The sequence below is a fragment of the Barbus barbus genome (genome assembly GCF_936440315.1).
Source record: "Barbus barbus genome assembly, chromosome: 40".
Classification (NCBI taxonomy): domain Eukaryota; kingdom Metazoa; phylum Chordata; class Actinopteri; order Cypriniformes; family Cyprinidae; genus Barbus; species Barbus barbus.
Window position 1 is genome coordinate 21,777,970 of NC_136718.1, and position 23,213 is coordinate 21,801,182.

Genomic DNA, 23,213 nt, shown 5'->3' on the forward strand with positions numbered 1-23,213 from the left:
ATTTTATTTATTTATTTTAGTTTTAATATTTTTATCTAAAGTATTCTAATTTATAAAACAAAGAAAAGCTTTAAAATAAAATTCATATGAACCATTACAAGAAAACCAAAAAAAAACGAATAATGGCAAATGTCTTTTATGTTAGTTGTTTGGTTTACAAACTACCCACAGACACATGGTGTGGTTAAGCAATTATGTGAATAAGTAAGTTCGCAACTGAACATCTTTTGACTACCTTTCTAACTAAATTTTCACACTGTATTTATTTCATTTATTAGTGTTAGTTTGAATATTTTTAGCTAAAATATGACCTTGGCCTTGTCAAATTTAGCTCTCTCCTCTCCTGTCATTTTCAGCTCAGAGAGAACACTAACTTTGAATGTGGCGTTCCTTCTCCTTTCACTTCCTACTAGACACACTATCGTACTCTCTCTCCCTCTCTCTCTCTCTCCCTCTTTCCTGTATGTCAATTCCTCCTCCTATTCCTCCCCTAAAGCTACGGATAGCAGTGTTGCGTCACAGAGCGGAGCTTGAGACGGTGCTCTCAGCGCACTTGACAGAGTTTGAGTTGAATGCGTGCAGCTGCTGGTGAGTTTTCGCTTCTGTCTTCACTACATCAGTCTCTGGTTACCCAGCAGTTGGCTAGACATTATGCTTCCTAGGGTTTTTCCTTCTTAAAACTCTATTTTATGTCATTTACATTATTAATGTTGAGTGATTTATAATTTCAAAGCGTGTTTAACAAAGTTCGTACATGTTAAACTATGCAAGTCGTTGTCTCTAATTGGGTTTAAGCTGGGCAGTGTTTTATGAGATATCACTATTGCTGCAGTTTGTGAAAATTGTGGTTTAATTTGGTTTTTATAGCAAACCAAAGGACGAAATACTGTTTGGTAGTTTTTCATGGTGGATTTTTGTCTTAACGTTAATTTAGAAACCAGTTTCAAAAAACTCATTGTAATTAATCTTCTTGCTCACTTCTGTCATAATGGTGGCTGTTTTCCAGGTGTGGGTGTGTACATGCACATTTGCTTTTGCTGATGCTACATGTTGAAACACACACTGAGAGGAATGTTTCTTGCGAAAAAGTTAGTTGGTCTCCTTTAGCATGGATGGACTTGTCCTTTTGGTCATTCTTAGTTCATTTTTCTTGAGCTCTACCAAGTCAAAACGGCAACCAAGTGTTTTTATTTAAAATTGATTAAATGAACATTGGCATTGCAAGACGTCTAGCTTTATTTAGGGTACTGAAATGTGGAAAACTACTGATAGAAAGCAATCCAGAGATGAGAGAACTTGGTAGAATAGCCTTTATTTAATGGACATGATGTGACCTTGTCCCACAGTTGGCAAACTCTATTGCCCTGGAGTGAACTTTACTTTTGGGGGGGAAGTGATTGTGTAATGGCTTGTATGTGAACCACAGGTTTAAATTCAGGATTAGTCACTCAAGGAAGTTTTTGTCTGTTTTGTGACCAAAAAGGCCTTTGATGTTCTCTGTACGCAAGCATGGAAATCCCACTCCACTCTGCAGACATTTGTCATCAGCTTCTGTGAATAGGCTGGTCTTCTCTGACTGTTTGTGGCTGGTTTACTGTGGTCCATGGTTGGCTAAAACCATGACATGACGAGGAGAAGTTTGTCTGAATGTGTGCTTTTGGTTTCACCTGCTTGACTGTTGAAGCTGCAGGTTAATTCTAGAACGTTTAAACCAAAATTCATCTTCTAAAATGAGGGATCGATAACTTGGGGGGGGCCTCCACAATGGAGCTGGTTTTGGTAATACAAGGTTCTTTATTGGTTCCATGAAGAACCTTTAGCATCCATGGAACCTTTCGAAGGGTTATTTAAAGTTGAAAAAGGTTCTTTAAGTTATTAAAATAATCTAGAAAAAATGGTTCTTTTAGGAACTGCTCACTGAAAGGTTCTTTTGGAACCCAAAATGGTTCTTCTATGACATCACTGTGAAAAATCCCTTTTGGAAATTCTATTTGTAAGAGGAGTTTGAATTGTATCAACCACATTGATTTCTAAGAATATCACCTGAAAATCAAAATTCTGTCATTTTACCTTTATCATCAAACCTGTGTGACTTTCTACTGTGGAATTCTTAGTAATACATTTTGATGAATATCCAACACACAAATATTTAGGCCTAAATTTGAATTGAATTGCATGTAAAATTTTCATTCATTTGGATTACAAAGTTTTAACTTAAACTGTCTAATAAACGTAATGTGGTGCAAGTTTTTCACTCATAAACAAAATGCATGTACTAATAAACACAGCTAGCCATATTTTAATGATTGTTATTTGATGTTTTTCTTTAATATGATTATTTAAATAAGAGAGTGTCACATATAGTTTATAATAAACTCATGATTTTTAGGGTGTAGAAATCTGACAGATTTCTAAGTATGACTGATAAGTTTATTTGTTTGTGTTAAAACTGTGTAATCCAAACTGGTGGAAGTTTTATATCCAATTCAAATACACAAATCTTAAATTTAGGCCTAAATATTTTTTTTTGAGTGGATGATTTTTCTTCGTAAAATCAAGACATATTGTGACCAGTGCTTGTTTAATTTCAAAAATGCCATAAAAATAAAATATAAGTCTTTGGTTTTTGCATGTCACAATTCTGCAGTAGCAGCTCAGTCTTGGTAAATTTAGACTGTGGTCACTGTATTCTGACACATGCATGTAGACCACTTTTGTGGTAATGCAGTCTTTCCTCTTAATTGTTCCGGATGTCCACTGACCCAAGACTGTAACCCGTCAGTCACTAGCCACGGTCTGCATACTTCTGTGGCTTCTTGTATGCTGGCAATTTCCTTGCTTTAGACCCGTTTCATCAAAAACAAAACATAAGAATGTCTTTGACTTTGTTTGGAATAGAATACTAGCTTACAGTATGTAATGTATCTAAAGCTTTGCATGTTTAATTCAGCCGGTAGAGTCCAGCTATTGATGTAAATTTGTGCAGTTTCGTGTAAATTTATGGCATTTCGATTGGGGGGGTTATTACTAGGCCTTATAGGCCTAGTAATAATCTTGAATAATAGTGTCTTATTTATTTGATTAAAAATAAAATAAAAAACATAAATTTTATGAAATATTATTCCAATTTAAGATAGCTGCTTTCTATTGGAATATGTTTTGAAATGTATTTTATTCCTGTGATGCAAAGCTGAATTTTCAGCATCGTCACACGATTCTTCAGAAATCATTCTAATATGCTGATTTGGTTTTACAATCATTTTTGATCATTTTAATGTGTGCTTGCTGCTAAATAAGGATTGTATGGTAAGTATGCTATTCCGAACGTAGCCATAGACATAGATTCTCTGTGAATTTGTTTTCGGTTCTTCTGGTGCTGTTGGATCATTTTCACATAGATGGAAGTTCTGGAAAAGTTCACCTGTAGCCAGTTTTCGTGTTTTGGTTTGGAGGTATAAGAGATTATGTGAGAAGTTTTGGAGTGGTTAAAATTATTCCTTTATGATTAAAAAAAAAAGGCTAAGCTAAAAACCATATGGACTCACAGCTTGTTCAAAAGAATCACAATAATGTGGCTTTCTGTTTTTAGCCCCAGTTTAAGAGAACTCAAGGAAAACCAAGCATGGTGAACCAAACTAATATAACGCCGCCTTGGTTTGCATAAATGCCTTTTTATTTTTTAATTTATCTTCTTTTAATGTGTATTTTATGGGCCAGACGCTTGTCTTGGAATCAACGGTTGCGGCAATTATGGCAGTTCTCCATCCAGAGCAGTCTGGTACTGTAAAGCCAATGCAAACTACAATAGCTCTGATTTCGCTTCCTTCAACGGTCGTGTTTTTCTCGAAAACGCTCAGATCCTGTCGAAAGTTGAAAGGTGTTTGGCTGTGGCTTCAGTTGCGTAATTACTCATTCACATAATTGCTTAACCACACCATGTGTCTGGGTGTAGTTTGTAAACCAAACAACTTCTAACGTAAAAGACATTTGCCAATTTTTCTTGTAATGGTTCATAAGAATTTTATTTGAAAGCTTTTCTTTGTTTTAAAAATTAGAATATTTTTTTTGTATGCATATTAGAATGGTTTTTTTTGTTTTTATCTTAGCTTTATATATAATTGTCTTTTTTTAATACAAAGTATTTGCTTAAATAAATGGAAGATTTTGGCTATGCTTCATGTAAGTTCACACCCAGCTCTGTTTTGTGATGACATGCTCATATTATATAAATGGAAGAAAAATCTTTAAGTCTTCTAACAGTTGTAGCAGAACTCTTACTCCCTTCTCAAAATAGTTGGATTAGTGTAGTTAACTGTGTTTGTTTAGCAAGTGTAGCTTGACTGATAACTGTTTTTGGGTTTAACTCGAGAGGGATGTGAATCAGCGTTATAGGAGTCTGTATGTATGTTTGGGTCTGTTGTGTTTAAGCAGCTGCGTGTCTGTGTTTATAGACGTCACCAGCATCAGACGGGAATTTCAGTTTCGTGAGTGAATCAAGACATTTAAGGCCGTTTGGTGATTCACATCGTTCTCCCACACTAAGTCACCATGATGCTGTCAGGGTTGGGCTGAATTTAAGCCTGTTTTTTAATCGTCAGGCTTTGTGTGCTTTAGGATCATTCTGAGTCAGTGATTTCGTTTTTTATCGAATTTATTCTTCTTATTGCTTATTATTGTGTAAAATGTATTCCAAGCATATTTTATGATATATAAACCTATTTATTATTTGATTATTGAAATCTCCTGTTTAAAAATTGACACGCTATAGTTGTATTTAATTATACGTGATATAGGCTAGTTATGTATATATCTGTTTATAATACACATTTAAAAATTATTGCGTACCCGCTGCCATAATAAAGACCCCTATCGAATATTTACGTGCTTTTCTTCTCTTTCTGCTCCCAGTCGCTGTGGTGGAGCAGTTATGAAGTATTGTTCTTTTAAATACTTTCCAGCATTTCAGAAATAAATATGTATGCAAATTACACCGAAGTACAACAGTTACCGTACGGTGTTCGGGAGTGCTCAAAAAGGAATTAAACGCTGAATTTTGAATCGATTTCTTCTCGTAAACTGGATTCGGATGGCAATTAAATCACCAGTTTATGGTGAAAATCACTTGCATCCCCCTGAGAAACAATTACCGTCCGAATAGGGCTTTAGTTAGAATCTGAAGCTGATGTCACAAGTCAGTAACTTTCAGGACTTTTTTGGCCTTTTGTCATCGACTCAAACTTGTGGCGTCCGCTTGAGCACTGTAGCACAATGCTTGCTTCACTTCTTGTATTGTCAAGGTGAGAGAACTGGGAAATCTGTTGAAGATCTATTTTGATCTATTTATTTTGGGTGTGACCTTCACTAACTCCTCTATTTAATTGTTTATGCGCATTATCAGCTGATTTGAGGTGCAGTTATGTGACTGTGTGATGCATTTGCATGCTTATGTAATATTTGTATAGCACAGGTGTGCTTTTTACAGTTTTGCCCTGTGAGTTTTAATGTTGCTTAATTTTGTAACGTCCCTCTTTTTTGAGTTTCAGCATTTCCTGTTCACCAGTTTAAACTCTTCCTTGTCAAATTGAAGTCAAGCTATTCTGTGAAAATGTGTTTTGCTAAACTTCATTATGAAAGACTGTGACTTTGAGTTAAAAATGACTGTTTTGGACTTCCTGGACAACAGACCAAAAATAATGCTTGTTGCACTGCAGATTTTTGTTCAATGAAATGCTCTCTAGAATGAGTTTTTGATATGTTACAATAATTACAACTTTTATTAAACTTAGTTTAAAATTTTTTAGAAGCCCTTACGCTAGTCTTCAGTGTCACATGATCCTTCAGAAATCATTCTAATATCAAAATCATAATTATTCCAATCTGTTGACTGGTAGTCTATAATAAAACCGGTTCTATTTCTAAAGGCTATATTCTCTTAGTCATTCAACACTCAATGTCACTCTTTTGTATTTTCCTGTCTTTTGTTGCTCTCACATAATTTCATTCGCCCTTCAAAATGGTAAGGGCAAATTTCTTGTGCGGCTTTGCATGAAAGGAGAGATTAAATGCTGGCATAATTATCTGTGTATGAAAATGTACATTATGTAAGACCGCTGGAGCTGTACATTTGTAGGGAACAGGTGCTCAGTTTTGCGGCAGATGGATTAATCCTCCGCTAAAGGACACTGCACTTGACTTTTGACCTGAAAGTCTTCACACTGTCTGCACAGCACCCCCTTCACCAGATATACACAGGAGAACACGCTAGCCAAATAGAGACCACAGAACCTGTTCACCATGGGTCCCCTTCACTCCAGATCATCTTTGCAAATCGATGCTGATGCAATATTAAAAAACTCTCAGGCATGAAAAGCTTTTGCAAAATCAAAGGCTTGTTTGCCTTTGCCTCAAATCAAGGCTTAATTGCTTGAAAGATTATTGAGGGGGGAAATGAGGGCATGAAATTATTAAAGCATACATAACGTCATAATCCTCAGACATGCTCTGATAAATAGGGATGACTGCTGCTATTGTCTTATGTGTTGTAACCAAGATTAAAACACGTTTCCAGTGACAAGTAATTCGGTTTTTGGTTGTTTTAGCCCTGGTATTATGCACATCTTGTTGACTAAATAAGTTTTTGTCTGTTTGTAAGTGTGGGCCTGATGATTTTGGTGATGCAAAAATTACGGAATTGCAGAATCCATTCATAAAAATTGAATTTACTGTGGAATGCAGAATGTCACAGAATTTTAACACATTTTGGATGAATCAAAAGTAGATCAGTAAAGTGCAATATTGACTAGTGTCTGTGAATATTAAACCTCAAATAATTTTATGTAAATATGAATTATGCCTTCATTCGATTACCTATTAAAACTAAGTCCAGAAAAATTTAAACGGGAATTTAAAAAATAAAAAAATCCTGAAAAAAAAGAATTTGGGGACATTGATTTCATTGGGCCCTATAATGGCAAGAATGGTGCCATGTGTGTCTGAATTCAATAAGACCCTCTGGACGCTTGTGTGTGTTCACAGCTGTCTGTTTCTCTCTGCTGTTCAGTTACATTCACCTCCACACTCCAAACACATCACCCCTTCCTGAGGCCCATGGGTAATCCAGCAGAACTTCAGAATCAGAAAGCCTACACACACACTCACTCACACACTCGGCTGTCTTTGGCTTTGATCCCTGGCTGAGGGTCCTCTAATTGCCCAACTTTTTGGTCAGGATGTAACTTGCTTGAAGTCTCTCGATTTAGCTGTTTCAGAAAGACTCATCTGTGCGTGCCCCCCCACTCAATCTCTGTTCCCATTCTCACTCAAGTTCGGTTTCAAAACCTGGTGAACTTCCTACCTAGACAACATTTAAAGGCAATTATGGATAGAGATCAGGGTTATTATAGTAAACTAAAAGTGAAAATGGAACTAAAATCATAAATACATTTCTTGAAGTGAAATGAACGTTTACTAAATAAAATGCATAAATTATTTCAGCTTGTTGGCAAGGTAACATTTCTTATTTCAACTTGATGTGCTAAAATAACTAAAACTAAATTTAATAAAAACTATGTAGATAAAAATGCAACACAATTGTCAAAACTTTATCTAAAATCAAAATGAAAAGCAATAATAATTAATTTAAAATATGAATTATTATTATTATTATTTAATTTTTTATAATAAAATAATACTGGTAGAGATGTAGTTTTACATTTGGAATAGGTTCCATAAATTCACTTTTAGTTCATTTTAAATGCATTAATTTCATAATACTTTCAAATGCAATTTTATTTGTTACAAATCTCAAAATTAACTATGCAATTATAATGTTGTGATGCTTAATTTATAGCATTTAAATATACACTAGTATTTAAATCAACTTTAGTCTTAGATGTTTTATTTTTAGATAATTTATACAAAACTGTATAAAACTTTAATATTGGCCATTTATCTGTTGTCTTACCTACAAAATTATGGATGTGCTGCAGAAGCAAAGTCAGAATGTTTCTATTTCAGTCCCAGAATGCACCTCAACCCTGGTTTATCTAGTATCATTTAATATTTTGAATTAGCTTTTATTGTTATACATTTGTTTTCAATTTATTTTAAGGTTTAGTGGTTTTTTTTAGTCCTTAAAAATTAGATGTTGTCTTGGCAGCTAACTGTAATATAAATATATAACTGTAAATATATTTCTGCTATATTTCAGTTACTAAAATGATTTTAATAGATTTTAGTTACTATAACAATGATTGGAATCAATTGGAGTCGAGTTTTGTAGGGTACATTTCATAAAGACTAAATGTGTTTAGACACTTGCTGCCTGTGTAGAGCGCTTCAAATCAGTAGTATGCCATCTTAGAAGATAGCTGCCTAAGTAGGGAGGAAGCTCACTTGATGCAGAACTACTCAACTTTTCACCTCAACTTCCTCCATTTCTTTCATCACCTCTCTCCATCACATTACTGTAATAATGAGCGCGTGTGAATACGTGATTGTGCGCCTCATGTCACTGCCCCGCGGTCAGGTTCACACTCTCAGCTGGGCCGTAAACAGTGAGTCCCTCGTTCTCCTCCAGACGAATGTGCCGTAACTCGTCGAAGAACATGAGTCCCTCCCGGTGATTCAGCTCTGCTCTCCAAACTCTTTTCCTGACAGTTGGCATAGCAGCGGCTCACAACAAACACACCGTTACATGAGCAAACAGGCTGTTCTGTTGACTGCTGTGTTCGGAGAATCTCTGTCGACTGCAGGAAGTTTTACTGTAAAGAGGAATGACCTGTCGTGTGTCATGTTGTTTATGTATATGTATGTTTTGACCTGTCTACTTCACTTGGTGGCTGTACGGATTTTGACCCATCCGTACTGTTGTTGGTGACCTTTGTGATCTGTTGGCCAAAAAGCTTCAGCAAAATTTGTTCGCATTCTTTTTAAAATCTTTATTTTATTCAACTGAAATTTTCTGCAGACTCCCCTTCCCTTGTGGCCTTCTAAATTCTGTTTATATTTATTATTTATTTATTCATATTTGATTTATTATTGAATGTTATTTTGTTTCAAAAACTAACACTCTGCTCATAGCCTTCTAAATTCATTTTTTTTTTTAATTCTTTATTTTATATCTTTATATATTATTTATTATTGAATATCACTTTTTTATAAAATTTTATAAAACGGAATTTTTTTATTTTATTTTATATTTTCAGAAGACTCCAATTTCGGGCCCCTCAAGATCCCCCAACCCCAATTTGAAAACCTTTGCCCTAGAGCGTGCTATGACCATGGAAACCCCAAACTGTTGCTTGCTTTGCAGTTCTTGCAACATTTTCCCAATTAATTTCCACATTTATCCAAATATGTAAAACTCGGACATCCAAGCATGCACAAATTAAGTTTGTTCTGGCCTAAAGTGATTTGTGTAGTCACATTGACTCCATATTTGACCATTCGTGCCTTTAAAGCTGCTGAAGCTTTGCACAAAGTCCCAGCAAGCCCTTGAATCTGAAAAACATGAAAGTACACCTAACCTAATTATGTTCATTGTGGTAGACCATGTCATGCCTATTACAGACAACAAGGCCCATTTAAAAGCAAGCGCTATTTAAAAACTTTATGGAGCCGAGACTGCCTTTCTTCCTCCTTTTGAGGTGGAGTCCAGTCTGAGAAAGAGATGAGCCAAATCTAATCTCCACCGCCCCATCAGATGGGTTCATGAGAGCGCACGGATGATTAGTTCCTCAGATTAGAGGGGTTTTGGACATCTGAAGACTGAGTTGGTTGTTGGGGAAGACCAGGACTACCCTAAAATCACCCTGCCCCCATGAGCGCTTAACTTGACTAGACACAGAGGGGGTGGGCCAAGATTAATTGGACCAAATCTTGTTGGTTCTTTGGGGGAAGGGGATGAATTGAGACCCTTCCATGAGGTTTTGGGGTGTGCAACTGTACTGAAGTGCTATCCTTTGCCTCCATGGACCGGTGTCCTACAAATGGGGCGGCCTGCACACATCCCATGATATGGAAGGTAAGAGGAGGGGACAGTCGTCTGATTGATGTGTTTCAATATGAGTCATTCGGAGGGATTTGGATTAAGCTTGAGTAGGTGTGGCAGTCGAGGCTTTTATATAAAACGGCAAGCTTCAGACATGGTGTACAGTATGCACAAGAGACTAGTTGTGGTTCTTGGTTTTCACGTGGATTTTAACTTTTCAGAGCTGCTTGTGCAAATTTAGCTTGATTTAGGGGATGACTTGTTTGTCAAAACAAAGCAACCCTTGGCTTTATCACTAAAGGAGCACTTGATATGGTGAATTATTATTATTATTTTTTTTTGCCGTTGTTGCACTTTACAAAAATTGGTTGAATCTTTGGAGCATTCTACTATCTAAAAGTTCATACTATTTTTCTATACATTTAAATGGAGAGTCATTTAAATATTTGGGATTAGTAAGATTTCTTTGGAAGAAATTAACTTTTATTCAGCAAGGATGTATTAAAAGATTCCCATTTCAAATGAACGCTGTTCTTCTGAACTTTCTTTTCATCCAAGAATCTCGAAAAATATACTACAGATACTAAGAATTTAGCATAGAATGATTTCTGAAGATCACGTGACACTGAAGACTGTTGTAGAAATGCTGAAAATTCAGCTTTGCATCACAGGAATATTTACATTTTAAATTATATTTTAATAGAAAACGGTTATATCTTGGTTTTACCCTAGTACATGTCCAAAAACATGGTAAATGATATCACAAACAATGGTTTTTCAAATATGCAATCGTGGTATTCTTGAAAGGCCTTTGGAGAACCATGTAAATACCATGGCACGTGAATTCTTCTAAACCATTCATCTCTGTTTTTGGATTGGTGTGAGGTCTAAACGGTCTCTTTTGGCCATGTTTGTCTTTGTATGGTTGCGTTTGGGACTGTATATGATGTTGTGAACTGTCAGAAGAGAAAGTTCAAAACCGACAGAGTGACTTCAGCTGCAGAAAGGGCATGCAAGGTTTTTTTTTGGTGTGATGAAGTGCAATGAACCTGACCCTGAGTGACTCAAAGCGTCTGATGTCTGATTTCTCTCTCTGTTCCTGTAGGTGTGTCATCATCCCGAGTGTCAGGAACTGAACGGTAAAGGCCCCCTGCACCTGTGCGAGTCATGTGATTCTCGCTGTCACCTGGATGAGTCTGACACCATGCACTTTGACAGGCATCTTCGCTTCGACGTACAGCCACAAGGTAAACGGCCCTGCAGGCACAAACACACTTAATGTGACCCTCTGCCAAACATGTTTATGTTTCATACAAATAAGTCTCAGAATGGATGTTTAGTTATTTGTATAACTAATAATTACCAGTAAAATTCAATCACCCAACAACAGATGCTGAATATAAATAGTACAAGTATAAAATGTTCATGATTGATTTAATTGATATTAATTTATTTTGATAATTAAAGATACTTCACCTTTTTGATATTATTTAAATTTTTTGTTTATATTATATATTTTTCTTTTGAGATATTATAAATATTATATTTTTCTTTTTGATGAATCTAGAAGAATATATATTTTTTTTTTTATTGTACACCATCCCTGTACCAGTAGTAATTAGTTTATTGGTTGATTTACCTATTATAAAGCGGACATTTCTGTAAAGAGTGAAGCATGTAAGATCAATTACATCTGTGTCGTCAGGTTCTATCCTGGCGCGGAATGTGTCCATTCGGTCCTGTCCCCCTCGCATGAGCCCCCCTCCAGACCTGGATGAAGACGAAGAAGGAAGCACTGAACGAGGGTCAGTCAGTGATCCACAACATTTCCACAACCTTTCCACAACATTCAAATAACTATATTGAATCTTACAGCCTATACACACCAAGAGAGGCACAACAAAGTGATGCAAAAACTTTTTTTTTTTTTGTTTGTTTGAATCAAGATGATATGCATGAAGTGTTTGCATACCTGAATGAGAGCGAAATGCGCATGGACAATATGAAATTGAGAAATGGAAATAAATCACTATGGCTGCATGATGAATTTAAATAAAAACCACAATCACAATATGTCACTCGGTGTGATTTAATTTGTAAAGGCTGTGAATAAATAAATATAAATATACATGCAATGCACGTTTCAAAGTGCAAGTATCACTTTATATGAAGCAGCACAACTGTTTTCAACATTGATAATAATAATAAATGTGCCTTCAGCAGCAAAGGAGCATATTAGAATGATTTCTGAAGGCTCATGAGACACTGAAGACTGGAGTAATGATGCTGAAAATTCAGCTTTGCATCACAGGAATAAATTACATTTTAAATATATTCAAGTAGACTTTTTTAATAATATTTCAAAATATAATTTTTTTGCTATGTTTTTAATCAAATAACTGTAGCCTCTGTGAGTGTAATAGTACTTAAGAAAAAATATATTGAACTAGTGTATTAGTAAAAGTATATATTTTTACCTTCACTATGGTTTATTTTAAATATTGTAATGCAAAAGTATCTCTTTTAATTATAAAAATTACAAATATTTTGTGCAATTTCTTAATGTCATCATAAAAGCTGCATGCAGAATAAATATTCATTTCGTCAAGGATGTGAATTAAATATACACAATGCAAGTTTCATGTGTTCATTTACCCGCGAGCATCCCGCGAGCATCCATGCTGATCCAGAGTTTTCAGCGGCTTGCTTTGCAGTAAATGCCCCACAACAATTCATCTCTGCAAGCGCTGTGATTTTGGGGCACATAATGTGCATTAGGGAGCGAAACATGCACCAGCCATCTTCCCAAATATGAGAAGGGAGAAGTGCTTATGTCAACAAAAGAGAAGCTTTAAAGCACTCCGTTTCCCAATAAAAATATAAAACCACAATAGTTTTGCATTTGAAAATAAATTAAAAGCCAGAAATATTAATATTGTAATTTTATTGTAATATTATTTTTACTTACCTTTTTTTTTATTTAACAGTCAAATATTGCTGCAATAATAGTTCTTGTTTTGTTTCATATTTATTATTATTATTAAATCACAATTTTGTCCAAATTGTGCAGCCTTGCAAACCTGGAGCTTTTATTTTATTTTTTATTTTAAATCACATGCACAAATTGTACCACAAAATTGCAATTAAAGTTTTTAGATTGTTCAGCACTACAAATACAGTGATGCTGTCAGATACAGATGCCATGGCCATTCTCCTCATGTGTCTGTTGTGTTTTTCTGTCTTTTAACAGAGAACGGAAGACAGGAGGCATGAAGCTGAAAAGCAGAGAAGGAAAAAAGCCCCGGCGACGCCACACTGATGTGAGTGCTGACCTCCTTTTGCAAAGGCTCATGGGAAACTTTTGAAATCCTAGCTGACTGTATGCACTGATAAGTCTAAAAACAAGCATGTATAGCTCATTAACATCCTACATATTATATTAATATACTCTCCCAATATTTTTACTGTACAAGTCTTGTAAAGTATCTTTATAGACTTGTATGTGGGCTCCCCTATCCAAGATAGTGTACAGGAAATGACACGTCTCTGAATCATCAGCAGCCCCAGGATGTGGTGGTATATAGATATAGATATCTTGATCACATCTAGAGTTCGTGGTAAATGGCTGGAAGCATTCTGTCTGTCGCCCACCTTTGACCAGCGCTGTTCTGACGCCCCCTTTAGGACCCCAGGAAGGAGTGCTTCAGCCTCAAGTTTGACCTCAACATAGACATTGACACAGAGATCGTCCCCGCTGTCAAAAAGAAGACATTACGGTAAGTCAGAGAACAAATCTGTGTTCCCCAGCAACCTTGGACCGTTCTCTACCAGCTGAGGAATAAAATCAGTTTTTGTTGTGTTTCTGTTAAATAGGTAGTTTATACTAAATGTTGCGTAATCAATATATTTTAGGTTAGAATTCATTTGAATATACAGTACTCTTCGAAAGTTTGGACTTTAAGAAATTAATTATTTTATTCAGCAATGATTAATTAAATTGATCAAACGTGACAGTAAAGATAATTTTACAGAAGATTTCTATTCCAAATAAATGCAGTTTATTTTTGTTTTTTTTGCTTTCTATTCATCAAAATGATTACAGTGTCCATAAAAATATTAAGCAGCACAACTGTTTTGAATGATGATGATAATAAGAATTGTGTCTTGATTAGCAAATCAGTATATTGAAGTCATTTCTGAAAGGTCATGTGACACTGAAGACTGAAGAGTAATGATGCTACATTCAAATATACAACAGTTATTTTAAATTCTAATAATATTTCAGAATATTGCTGTTTTTACTGTATTTTTGGTCAAATGCAGCCTCCTAAGACTTCTTAAGAAATGTTTTGAATTATAGTATATAAGGAACAGTCTGCATTTTTACCTTTACTATAGTTTATTTTAAACCTTGCAATGTAAAACTTATTTTGTAATATTAAAAGCACAAAAAGTATTCATGTATTTCATGCCAGCTTTTCAAATAAAAGCACCATTTCTTCTTGCAGCTTTTATGTCTAAATCTTTAAATGGGTGTTAATTTAATGGTAAATTTCCATAACTCTGCTTTGTTCATTTTATCTGTGAAGCTCATTTGCTCATTTTATTGTTCTTCAGAGAAGTGCTCGGACCCATTTTTGAGCGCAAGGGCATTGAATTATCCCGAGTGGATCTGTTCCTGGACCAGTCCAACACTCCACTCTTACTCCACTTTGAGGCGTATCGTTTCGGAGGACATTACCTCAAAGTAAAAGGTAAGAGTTTGAAGTGTGACACATCCTCTGCGGTGCCAGCTTCTTCGTTTCCAGTTAATCACTGTGAAAACGTATCACTTCAATCTTGCTGTCAGCGTTCCCATTACCCTTTCTTCCTACACATTTACGGCATTGAAGTTCAGAACATACACCGAATCTCTGTATTACACAACACAGCCGTCATTGTGTCCACAGAGTCAGACAGTTTCCCAGGAAATGAGGTGTGACCAATTACACTTCATTAGATTTATGCATCTAAAGGAGCCTCACAGGGACGTGCCGTTTCTTCAAGTAGATCATCACAATCACACAATGCTTTTCGTGACTATGCAGCCATGTGCCTGTCTTTACAAATCCCCATCCCCATGTTTTTAATCAGATAACGCAAACACGCCGACACAGACGTCCCACAGGTGCTGGACGGCCGCTTGAGTAATACACAGCCTGTGACGTGAGAACAAAGAGAGGGTTAGCATTAAAATGATTGGGACATTAGCAGCTGGACTGAAGAGTTTCATTCAAGCTGAAAATCTGCTCTGTTGAGGACCTTCTGTTACTTTTATTAATACTAACAGCGGATTTCAGTGATGATGAATATATTTTACTCCCTTATAGTGTTGGTCTTGCTTTATTTGTATTTTTTTATTATTTGATATGTTTAATTTAAATTACTTTATTTAATTTAACAGGAATTATTCATTTTAAAAATAACAAAAGCACAATACTTATTATTATTATTATTATTATTATTATTATTATTATTAATAATAATAATATCAATAATAATCTGTAATTGTAATGTTGGTATGGCATATTTAAAATTGTGATTCATAAAAACAAATAGCCGTTCAAAGCCATGTGTTAAAGTTATTATTTATTAATATATTATTACATACTGGAATTTTCCTTAATTTTTTAACTATATTTTATTAGGATTTGACATTTGAAGTCATTTGATTTCTTGTGCAGTGAAACATTTATCCATTATAAAGTATTGTTAGATCTATTTTATAATCAGTGTTTTCAGAATATGATTTGTTCACATTCATAGGATTAAATGAGTATTTCTTACAAAGGTTGTTTTTCTGCAGCTCGGCCCGGCGATGAGCTGAAGGTGGAGCAGAGCGTGAAGGATCTGCACTCTCTCAGTCTACCCAACATGAAGACGTCAGTAGGGGGCAGCGTCTACATCCTCACTCCGGGCAGTGAGAGGGCCGAGCAGGGGTCCCTGCCGCGGCGGGAGAGCGTTGACATACTGGTCAGTGATGCTGCTGCTTCCTGTGTACAGCCACTCATGCCTTTCAAAAGTCCTTATAGTGTTCCCTCTAGATAGTGTGGGGGATTTATTTCATTTTTTAGATTTTATTTATGTTTTAGAAACATTTTGTCACGTATCCATTTTAGAAACATGGCCCTTGTGTGTTTAGATAGTAGGGGGTTATTTTATCTTATCTTTTATTTTTATATTTTACTTAATTTTATATTTATATTTATTTTATATGTATAGTTATATTTATTTTATTTCTGTTTTAGAAGCATGGCCTAAAATGCATTTTCTTTTTTTTTTCCTGCTTCTTTTTTCACTTTTTATTTTTTACATGTGGGGGAATTATTTTATTTTATTTTTTAGATTTTGTTTTCGAAAAATTTTGTATGGGATTATTATTTTTTTTCATTTCATTTTGACATATGTTTTTAAACACATGGCCTAAATTACTTTTAAATGACTTTTTGCATTTTTACAGCATTTAATTTTATTACACCAAGTCCTTTTTTAGCCATTATTTATTTTTACCAAGACCATTTTGCATCCCTTTAAAGGTAAACAGGCCACTTGTTTGCCACTTTGAGACTTCTATACATAAATGATCTTTGTTATGACTGGCTAATTTATTTGTGTAAAATCAGAATGTTTGCTGACCCAGTTGGCTCTAAATTCATGCGTCCCTCTCTTTCTTGATTTCTAAACATCTCAGTCCATCTTGAACTTCCTTTTAAGGTGCCAGTTTGTTGTAAATCATTTTAAGCATAGCACATGACCTCATACAGGAAGCTTACTGAGTGCATCCTCCGCCACATACGACACTCTGACCCTCTGACTGACGCTGGCGTTTGTTTGTTTTTTTAGCTCTTTTCTGTTGAAATGACTGGTGACTCTTTCAACATCATGGGGTTGGATTTTCCCAGCTGCACCGTGATACTCCGTAAAGCTGGATTCATGGAAAGACAAGCCTGAACGTACTTGTGCGTGCGTGTACAAACATGGATATGCAGCCTGTAGGACTGAAGGCTGTCGATGTACCTCATGGGTTTTTACTGTGATTTGAGGTTGAATCGTCAGATTTAGCAATAAAAACTTGAGAACAGAGCATTCAGGTGTAGGCTGTGCCATCCCATCAGGCTTTGCTTGGCGTTGTGTGGATGTAGGTTACGTAACGGCATAAAACAAGTCTACACGTGTTGGATGAGTGTTGCACAGGTATTACGCATCAGACCCGGTTTGTTTTTCTAGTTCTTCTATAACACTGGCCTTTTGGAAAAAACACAGACTCTTACTGATCAGACTTGGGATTACATTTACACTTGTTTTGTTTGTGATAAAAGGTTCAGTTTGCAATCCAAAAAGGAAAATTCTAGGTTTTGTAGTAATTACGGTTTCTTCTTTGGATGGAGAATAGAAACTCAGGAAAGATACTGTACTTCAAATTATGCAGCTTGTTTAAAAAAGGTGTGATGTTATTCTTTAAAGCTATTTTTCCATCGATTTTAATACAAAGAATGGCTGTTATTTCGGTTTCTGCTTTCACAGACGTCGCCACTGGTGTCATTTAAGGCTAGTGGTTTTGGATTCACACACACTTTTTTGATAACGATCAGCCTGAGTTTGCATACTGGTATCAATTTCCAAATTTGTAAGTTCCACCACCCCCTTGTTTTCCAGCAGGGCATTCCTTATCTCTCCGTTACGCAATTCCTATTGTAGTTTTTATTATATGCTAATCGCACAATGTAGCTCAAATGTTTCCTAAAAAATATGGTCTTTTAAGAACTTTGATGGCCATTTAATTGATGTAACTTTTTATCAATAAATTTAACACGATCAAGAACCTAATTTTGTGGCGTCCTGATAGATTTAAGTAATTTTATGTGATTAAAAAAAAAAAAGATGTATATAATTTTTTTTTTTTTTTTAAATAATATTTATTTATTTGTATATGAAATATAATATTTTAGTTCAGTCAAGACTGTAGTAAATTATTTTTGGTCAACACAGCAAAGAATTGTAAAGAATGTACAAGTTTAGTTCGGTAAGATTAAAAAAAAAAAAAAGTTTTTTAAAAAAAAAAAAATAAGTCTGTTATGCTCACCAAGTCTGTATTTCTTTAATACAGTAAAAACAGTAATATTGTGAAATAGTTGTACAATTTATAAGAGCTCTCTATTGAGAACACTACTTAAATATATTTTAAAACATTTATTCCTGTGATCCTTCAAAAATCATTCTAATATGCTGATTCCCTGCCATTGAAACATTTCATATTATCAATGTTTATACAATGATAATCAGGATTATTTGATAAATAGAAAGTCCAAAATATAGCATTTATTAACAAAGTCTTTGTTTCTTTTGATCAACTTAATGTGTGCTTGCAGAATTGGATAGATGGATATATAGATAGATTTATAGATGTGGCAGTAGCAGTGATCTATATTAAAGTCTGCTGATGTCCTCCGACCTCCTCGTTTCCCGCTGATGGAATTCTCAGCTCATCCGCCAACTATTCCGTTGGAATTTTTATGAGAACTGCTCTGTTTTGTCTGTGAGCGCATTTGACCTGTATGTGGTAACTCACCCACTGTGTCTTGCCCCCTCACCAAAGCCTGACCTTTAGAAAGGAACCCATCACCCCTCGGATTATTGGTGCGGCGATGACACCAGGACTCCTCTTTGAGGTTTGATTGGCCAGATCCACCCCGGTGGGGGAGTGACCTTTGAAGCGCGAGCGTTTGATGTAGCGCTGTGACTTTTATGCTCCCAGGAGCTGAAAGATGAGTGTCTCACGAAAGCAGGTTTTCAGGTGAAAGTCGTGTTTTTGCAGTTGCAGCTTCGCTCCGGCCCTTCTGTTGACATCAACTTGCCTAAATATGACGGCCCTCTAGTGGTTATGTGTATAAATATGTATAAGCACAGTGTGGTTACCATTGGTGTTTAGTTTTAAATGCACGCTGTGATTCTGTCGCTTTAAGCCTGTCCTGTTGCGTAAGGTTCATCTCTCACCTCAGAGACCTCGACTTCACGTCTCCCCTCTTCACCTTTAACCTCCGCCTCTGTTGCATTATTCAAATAGACTCAGACTGATAATGCTAGCTGGCATTTGAGCGGCACCATTCACCCACACAGACACATAGTAGAGCAATCTCACATGTGTAATGACCTGAGAGGTGTATTACACAACACTACAGGTGATTAGATCAGAAGACCCCGTGGCCCTCAGGGGCCCTCACTGCACAGAGGCATAGATGATGGATTTAGTGAATCTTGGTCATGTTGTGTATGCCAGACACCTCCAGCTACTAACTATTTATCTATAAAAGCATTGCATTAGATGACAAACCAAGTGGCTTCAGGATATTTTTTCTAACATCACTTTTCTGAGCCATTTTTGCTCATTGACTTTTAACTGACTGTTTTGTTGTTGTTTTTAACTATTTGTATTTTCGATTTAATCATTTAAATTCTAACAAACGTATTTTTGTGAAATATTTAGTTTGAAAAGTGGTCTGTCTTAAAAATAAATCTTTTTTTAACCCCATAAGTCATACTTTTTCCAACACCTAGAAATTTTACTACTACTAATAATAATAATAATAATGAATATTATAATAAATTGCAATAATAAATTCATACAATAATATAAATAATAAAAATAGTAGTAGTAGTGCTAATGAAATAAAAAAATAAAAAATTATTATTAATAACATTATTATTATTATTAATAATATTGGTCGTGGTGGTAGTAGTGTTGTATAATTTCATTTTTGGATAAACTGATTTACTTGTCTCCTAAATGAGATGCTAAATGGCTCAACCAGATTTGCATTTATGTATTTATTTATTTGTCCAATGAGAAGCTAAATGACATAACTTGCTTTGCATTTATTTGTTTTGTTTTGTGTTTTGTTGCTGTGTCTCTAAGGCTGCATTTGAACTGCAGGTCTTGATGCCCAATTCCGATTTGTTGACTGTAACTGATTTTTTTTTTGACGATCGTCTTACATCTTTTAAAAGTGACCTATATCCAATATCTGAATTTACGCAATACTCTTGGCGAAACAACCCAAGGTAGATGTACTGACCCCTAAAAAAAGGCTGAAAAGCAAGTAAAAATAGTGCAATTTACAATGGATGTAGACAAAATGATAATACAAGCTTTTGCTCTCAGCACCATCTTTAATGGTCAGCAAAACAATTACAGAGTCAAAAGAAGAGAGCTCTCGTTGCAGCCTGGGCAAATGTTGGTGTCCACCTGAGTTGCCGACTTTCTCCACTGTTGTTTTTTTTCCACTGATGTACAACTTTCATCGGGTAATATCCGCTTTTATGGCGGATTTTTACATTTTTCTGATTTATTTCCACATATGAATGAGTCCTGAAACTGATCTGAGAACATCATTATCCATGTGCTTCTTTGTTTGTGGGTCATATACGGTCTGTGCCACATGGGAGGAAAAAAACAGATATATTGCATTGTTTTTTTTATTAATTTATTCATTGATTGGTTGATTTATTCTGCCGTGGTGCCAATGAGGCTTACTTTGCATTGTAACATATATTGCCTTATTTTCATTAGCCTGCAAAAGAATCAATAGCTATACAGAAGCTAACATATTTGGCTTTTAAGAAACATTTGTCTTCAGAGACTGCAGAGTTTTCTCTACAAAATTATATCAAAAGAGGAGTGTTAAATAGAGAAACGATGTGTTTGATCAAACATAACTCAGTCAATAGAATATCAAAGGTTTGGATAAACTGCACATCATCTGTCGGCTGCGACTAACTGCAGGAAATGAGCCTTTTCCTGTTCCTATTTGACCTCTGATAAGAGACTGGTTCAAAAGTGTATTAATATCACAGCATAGAGGTTAGTATCGGAGCAGACAGATTTAATCTGCATCGGTTTCCCTCTTTAAATGAAAGGATCAAGTTGTTTTAAGGTGTGTATAATTCTTGCAAGCTTTAGGAAAAATATAGCAGATCTGTGTTTCTCAGTCTCTCTCATTAAGCAAGAGACCAATGCAAACAGTAGTAATCATTTATTTACCTGGGATATCAACAAAGCACTCCTCTGTTAAGAGCTCTTCAAGCAGCAAACTCCCACATGTGATTGATGCTTTTGTGAAGTTAACACAATTACCATGCAATTAGTTTCTGACCATTAACACCCATTGTTCGAAGACAATCGAACATAACATGACTCTAGCAAAAAATGGGTCTTATCTTCATGGGAAGCTAGTGGGGTGAATCTAAAATGATGTAAAATTTCTTAGCACACATTGTGTGGAAAGCAAGCAAATTCTCATAAATCACCTTAAAAATGAAGAATTAGTAGTGTCTGTAATGTAGCAAGGCATTTACTGAACACTGAATGCTGCTATGTAATCGATTCGTTGTTTGTCAACACTGCTTTTGGTTTTTTAATTTTTATAGCCATGTCGACAAAACCACCCTTTTCTAGCAAAAATGGTTTGGTGTTAATCTACATAAAAAAAACATTTTTACTAAAATAAGTCAGTTTTAGGACTTATGACAGTTTGTCTAGTTTTTCCTCAAAATGCTCATCATAATATGTCTAGACATTTTTCTTTTTAGCTGTTTTTAAATTAGCATAAAGGTTGTATGATCAGCAAATACTACAATTTTTCCCATTATTATACACACACACACACACACACACACACACACACACACATACACACACACACACACACACACACACACACACACATACACATACACATACACATACACATACACACATACACATACACACACACACACACACATATATATATATATATGTAGCAGTAAAGTGGGATAATGCTTCTCTGCATGAAATTGACACATTTGCATTTGTGCAGATTCCTTTATAATTTAGTTTTTTTATCAATCATAAAGTTAAATGCTAAAAGGATTGCAGTACTTCACATTTTAAATCTTTGTTTAATTACAGAAATAAGTACAATATTTTTTTGTTATAGTAATTATAAAATGCTTAATTGTGATTTTAAATGTGCTGCCAATCAAATGTAATTTCTTGTTTATTTCCTTCGACGTTGTGCTGAAACATGACCTAAACTCGCTCACCTGTTCAACTAATACTTCCATACTGTAAGGATCTTGTGAGTACTGCTGGGGGAGGGATCAGCATCTAGTGTGTGATTGTTGTGTGCTGTGATTTGGAAACTGACTTTGGAGGAGATGGGAGGAGTGGATTGATGAAGTCACAAAGCAAAAGCTTAAAAACTACTCGCTGTCATCCAGACCTTGAGCACATGTGGGGATTTCTTGCTTGTCTCTTCCTTTTTTTGGCCTCTTCTCTGGATGTTGACTGCTGAAGTTTAGAGTAGGACGTGCACTTTAGTGTTTGAGCGAGGTCAGAAACGGCATCCAGGCTGGATCATGGTACGTTTTGGACGTCTGTCCTCATGGCACAGTTGGGATCTCCTCCACATGAATCCTGAAAGTCTGTCTGGTGAAGCGTCTCTCAAAAGTCCATCGCCAACAAAGTGTCAGGTAAAGCAAGAGTTACTCATAATGCATGTAGCCACATTTTGAGCATTCATATTTCAATGAATGCTTCGTCAATTATTAACCATCCCTATAGCATCATTTTGATTGCACACCACTGTATTTCTCATTGAGCAAATGTTTGTATTGAGTGGGAAGATGTTACGTATCTGTGTAATGGAAGCTGAATGTGCACGTAATGGAAAGCCATTAGCATCATTCCGCTAACTGATGACACAAGTTTAGGCCCCTGTGCTAGACAGACTGTGCTATCTCGTCAGATGATAAGGTCGTATCGTGGTTTTGATCACTGATTAAACGTCTGTCCTTAAGCTTCAATGGCTCTTTGTTCTGTCTCTGCTTTGACTAATTGAAGTGGGTAACATTGTGGGTGTTGTTGGCCCTGACACTAGTCCTGTGTTGACACTCAAGGTAAAGTTAGGAGATGAAATGTGACCTGGCAGAATGGTGTTTGTCTAACATGTTTTTGTGGCTTAAGTGTTGGTCACTTAAACTGTTCTCCCACTTCCCTTTGTTTGTTTCATCATTATTCAAAGCTTGATCAAAAGCTGTTCTTATCTTCACACTGGTTCATGTTCTTCAGCCGAACTATGTTGTCTAGAGAAGGTTTAAAAAGGAAGCTATATGCATCAGTTCCCAGTGGTCAGTCTGTTGTTGA

General features: G+C 35.6%; 1 protein-coding gene across 4 annotated transcripts in view; it reads left to right on the plus strand.

Moving 5' to 3' along the window:
• The window catches only part of LOC306859174 (pleckstrin homology domain-containing family G member 5-like), a gene marked incomplete at both ends in the record, with an annotated part of 65,229 nt that overhangs the window by 27,081 nt on the left and 14,935 nt on the right, over nucleotides 1-23,213 (plus strand). For 3 of the 4 annotated variants that reach the window (XM_079400071.1, XM_079400072.1, XM_079400073.1), the window contains 6 exons: nucleotides 11,097-11,238; nucleotides 11,697-11,796; nucleotides 13,242-13,311; nucleotides 13,676-13,767; nucleotides 14,609-14,745; nucleotides 15,837-16,003. In XM_079400071.1, coding sequence (XP_079256197.1) covers nucleotides 11,097-11,238; nucleotides 11,697-11,796; nucleotides 13,242-13,311; nucleotides 13,676-13,767; nucleotides 14,609-14,745; nucleotides 15,837-16,003 — 708 coding nt within the window. Of the gene's footprint in view, nucleotides 1-520; nucleotides 589-11,096; nucleotides 11,239-11,696; nucleotides 11,797-13,241; nucleotides 13,312-13,675; nucleotides 13,768-14,608; nucleotides 14,746-15,836; nucleotides 16,004-23,213 lie in introns of those variants that run through there. The other variant, XM_079400074.1, reaches the window with a different exon arrangement.